Source organism: Marmota flaviventris, chromosome 17 (assembly GCF_047511675.1).
Source record: "Marmota flaviventris isolate mMarFla1 chromosome 17, mMarFla1.hap1, whole genome shotgun sequence".
NCBI lineage: Eukaryota > Metazoa > Chordata > Mammalia > Rodentia > Sciuridae > Marmota > Marmota flaviventris.
In genome coordinates this window covers 59059600-59063681 of record NC_092514.1, presented here as the reverse complement: position 1 = coordinate 59063681, position 4082 = coordinate 59059600, and the positions used below count along the sequence as shown (strand labels likewise).

The 4082-nt window shown below is 56.6% G+C and overlaps 1 protein-coding gene across 1 annotated transcript; it reads right to left on the bottom strand.

Annotated features, from left to right (window-relative positions):
* Positions 1-1940: 1940 nt before the first annotated feature.
* On the bottom strand, positions 1941-3838 carry Pyy (peptide YY). Its single transcript, XM_027947167.2, has 4 exons — positions 3768-3838; positions 2912-3035; positions 2327-2514; positions 1941-2213 (listed from the first exon to the last, which is right to left on the bottom strand). Exons 3-4 carry the CDS (start codon positions 2512-2514, stop codon positions 2129-2131), a joined length of 273 nt encoding a protein of 90 aa, XP_027802968.1. The 5' UTR covers positions 2912-3035; positions 3768-3838; the 3' UTR covers positions 1941-2128.
* Positions 3839-4082: the final 244 nt, after the last annotated feature.

The following is a 4082-nucleotide window of genomic DNA, read 5'->3' as shown; positions in this document are numbered from 1 at the left end:
GCATCAGAATCCATACAGTCCAGGGCCTATTCCAGCCCCTGGACCAGTGTCCTCTGTCCCACACTGCTGGCCCTACCTCAAGAAAGGCTGGGGGACAGCATCAGGGAGGGTGGCCCCCTAGTGCAGGTTGTGTCAGAGCAGAGCCAGGCCTAGAGTCTTCTCACCTCCCAGGGTCACCTGTCTGCAAACAGGCCTGCATGGCCCTTACGCCCCCGTAATGCCGCCCAGCCTTCCTGCCTTTCTTACCCTGTCTGGGTCTGGACACAGCTTCAGCCTGATTCTCCCTCTCATCCCCCAGCCACCTGCCTCGGACTTAGGCAGGTCCTGCTGAACTGGAGGAAGTCCACAGTCAGGCCTTTCCTTTAGGGGGCCCTCAGACCATAGAGGCAGGGTGTGGGGAGGACACAGAGACATGGGTAGGTCTCTTAGTGAACAGAGCAGTAGCCATGAAAGTTCAGTGGCCAGAGAGGAGAGAAAGAGTATAGGTCAGGGCCAACCAAGGCAGGCTTCCTGGGAGAATGAACGAGAAGGAAGGGTGTCTGAGATCAGGTTATCCAGTTGAAACACCCATGGGGTGGAGGGGACTGGAAGGTATCCCTATAGTCTTGTCACCAGGAAGGCACAGTTAATGACTCATGCACTGTATGTACATTCAACAAAGTGGGGAGGAGGGTTTTGAGAGAAAAAGTGACCTCCACACTCTCATTGTTCCTTCTACTCAGGTGACAGTTTCCTTAGAAGTGATTTTTTTTTGGGGGGGAGGGAGTACAGGGGATTGAACTCAGGGGTGTTTTACCACTGAGCTACATCCTCAGCAGCCCCCCCATGCCTTTTTTTTAATAACTTTATTTTATTTATTTATTTTTATGTGGTGCTGAGGATCAAACCCAGGGCCTTGCACATGCAAGAAGAGTGCTTTACCGCTGAGCCATAACCCCAGCCCCTGCCCCACCCCGGCCTTTTTAAAAATATTTTTTTAGTTGTCAATGGACCTGTATTATTTATTTATTTATATGTTGTGCTGAGAATCGAATCCTGTGCCTCACACATGCTAGGCAAGCACTCTCCCACTGAGCCACAACCCCAGCACCCCCAGCCCTTTTAATTTTATTTTGAGACTGGGTTTCTCCAAGTTGTTTAAGGCCTCGCTAAATTGCTGAGGCTGGCATGAAGTACAACCCTCCTGCCTCAGCCTCCCGAACCGCTAGAATTAAAGGCGTGCTCTTGAGCTCTTGATCTACCTCTATAGCCGACACACCCACCTCACCCCATAAATGGTTTTTCCTCCCCAGCCCCATCCTTGATCCCATCTTAACCTCCAGACTTTGCAGCCCCGGAGACTAGTAGTACAGCTTTTGGGGGGAGCAGGGGGACAATCCTAGAGTGTTGGTATCTTGCCCGGCCCTATACCAGTCTTCATCTTTGCCCTACGAGGTTTCTATGTCCCGGGTTACCCTCCTAGGCTGCCTAGCATGTTCCTCTCCACCTCTCCGTCTCCAGAGACTCTTCTTCTTGTTCCTTTCTCTGGAGCTCCTATCCACCCCTCTCCCATACCCCCCTTGCCTGGAGTTCCTTTCACAGAGGTCACTTGTCTGGGCGCTGTCCAGCCCCAGAATAGCAGCAGTGTCTATCTATGTTCAGCTACTAGCACAGGGAGCCCCACCCGACCCCAGCCTAGTTTGGGGCGCCTTTTTTGGGGGGGCGCCGAGTCTTCTCCCTGATCTTGCACCTCCACTCTCTTCTCCTACCGAGGCCACCCTCTTGAAGGAGAAGGGAAAGGAAACAGACGCACACATTCAGTTTCTGTGAAATCTGCTCTTTATTTGGGGACAAGGGATGGACCACACATAGCCCTCGGGCCCTGATACCAGGGGGCACAGAGAAGTGGCCGGAGGGCCCTACCCAGAACTAAATATGCACTTGATGTGGGTGTAGTTAGCATAGCTCCCCGGAGGCCTTGGGGTCTTCCGCACGGGTAGGCGTCTCTGGCCCACAGGAGGGAATGGGACGGAATTGCGTCTGGAGCGCCGAGGCCGAGGCCGGGGCAAGTCTTAAGTGAGGGTGCCAGGGCGAGGTCCCGTGGGCCGGGCCATGCTCCAGGGGCCCGTGTGTGGTGAGAGGAACGCTTTTACCGCGACCTGACGGGGCGGTCATCGCCGTCGGGGAACAGCAGCTTGGAGAAAAGGGCGTCCGGGCTGTCGCGTTTCCCGTACCTGGGGGCGGGGTCACAAGGGGCGTGGTTAGGTCCCGGGTGGGGCGGGGCGAAGGGCGGAGTCCCAGAGGCGCTGCCCCCACGCCCACGGCCACGCCCGGCGCGAGCGCTCACCGCTGCCGGGTGACCAGGTTGAGGTAGTGTCGCAGGGAGGCGTAGTAGCGGCTCAGCTCCTCCGGGGAGGCATCTTCGCCTGGGGCCTCGGGTTTGGCGGGGTAGGCGTCGACCAGCGCTCCCAAGCAGGCGAGGAGGGCCAGCAGCACTGTGACCGTAGCGGGCGACGGCCTGCACACGGTCACCATCTGGAAAGGGAGCATTGGAGCGTGGGGCATCCTGAGCTTCGACCGTGGGAGGCTACGGCAGTGGTTGCCGTCGGGCCCACGCTCCGGTGGCCTGTCTGGGACTCGTACTGGGCTAGGGCTCAGCCACCCTCTCTGTGTTCTCGGGCACCGCACTGTCTCTGGCCTCAGTTTCCTCCTGTGCCAGAGTCATAATAAGTCCTGTCTGCCTCCCCACTTCTGCTGCTGCCCAAGTGGTAGAGGAAGGAAGAGATCTCTGCTGGCAGCCCGATTCCCAGACTCTCCTTCCCACCTCTGTTGGCCCCCTTCCAACCACTCAGCCCCAGCTGCCACCAGCCAGGCCTCAGTTTCCCCACAAAATAACTCACTACCAGACCATTCCTGATCCCCAGCCACTCACAGCGATAGCTCCCAAGGCGAGATGAGCAGGAGGTGGAAGGTACAGGCAGTCCCAAGGACACGACTGCTGTAGGTGGAGATGCGGCCTCTGCTCAGCGCTTTTCCCGCGGGGCTTATATCCCGGCCTGGAAAGGGAGGGGGAGTCCGAGGGGAGGGGGAGCAGGCAGGGGAGGGCCCTTCCTCCTTCTTTCCTCCACCCCTGCCACTCGCAGAGTTTACAGCCAGCCAGGACGTGATGTCTCCACCTCGCAGGAGCTAAGGAGGCAGCTGCCGTGCTCAGACTCAGGGTCCCAATGGACTGGTTGCCTCTTCTAAACCCTATTTTTACCCCACAGCCCCGCAGTGGCAGGTCTAGCCCCCTAAAGATGTGAGGCCTTCGGATCTAGACTCCTGGGGTAGCCCCTAGGACCAGGGATGTGAGTCCATCTTCCCTAGCCTGTCCTTAGGTGGGAATGGGGAACCTGAGGGAGGACAGGCCTCCTCCAGCCTGTGGAACCGGTGGCTGCTCCTTCCAGGAGGCCTTTGTCTTCAGCTTCTGCTTGCTAATGCCTTTGATAAGGGTCCAGGAGTGACAGGACCCTGTGGGGGGAAAGTCTCTTTTCTGGAGTCAGGGTAGGAGCTTATGACCTTGGCTCCTGACCTGCTGCTTATGATGTTTTTGGGGAGAGGCCTCTCTGGATATTCCATTATATCCATTCTGTATTAAGAGTTGGGGACAGAGGTAGGAGGCAGAAACAGCTGAATGAGCCACCTCTACATCCAGCTTGGCACATACAGAATCTGGTCCAGCTGGGCCCTCCATAGAGCCCCCTCCCAAGGCAGAGCCCCCAACCCCATCTCCATGTCATTCAGGATACCTGGTGTTTTCTTTGGCTGAGTGATGTCAAGCTGCCAAGCATATGCCACTGTCCCCAGCCCATTATAGCTTTCACTGGGGTTTGGGGTCAATATTCTCACTCAGAGCCTTTGAAGGAAATAAGAAAGGACTACCATTAACTGTGCACCTCCTGTGTGCTAGGGAGGTCATCATTTCTGGTACAACAGCACCATGAACCCATGAACTGAGTTCATCTGCATTTTCCAGGTGAGAAAACTGAAACTCTGAGAGGTGATGGTCATAGAGGAAGAGGGTGGGGAAGACCCCAAGAAGAAGTCCCCTCAATCCTGAGGGC

Excerpts from the sequence above, each read along its gene's own strand:
- Pyy (XM_027947167.2), bottom strand. The coding sequence starts at position 2,514 with ATGGTGACCGTGTGCAGGCCGTCGCCCGCTACGGTCACAGTGCTGCTG. Across the intron at positions 2,214-2,326 it reads AACCTGGTCACCCGGCAGCG|GTACGGGAAACGCGACAGCC; the intron begins GTGAGCGCTCGC and ends CCCCGCCCCCAG.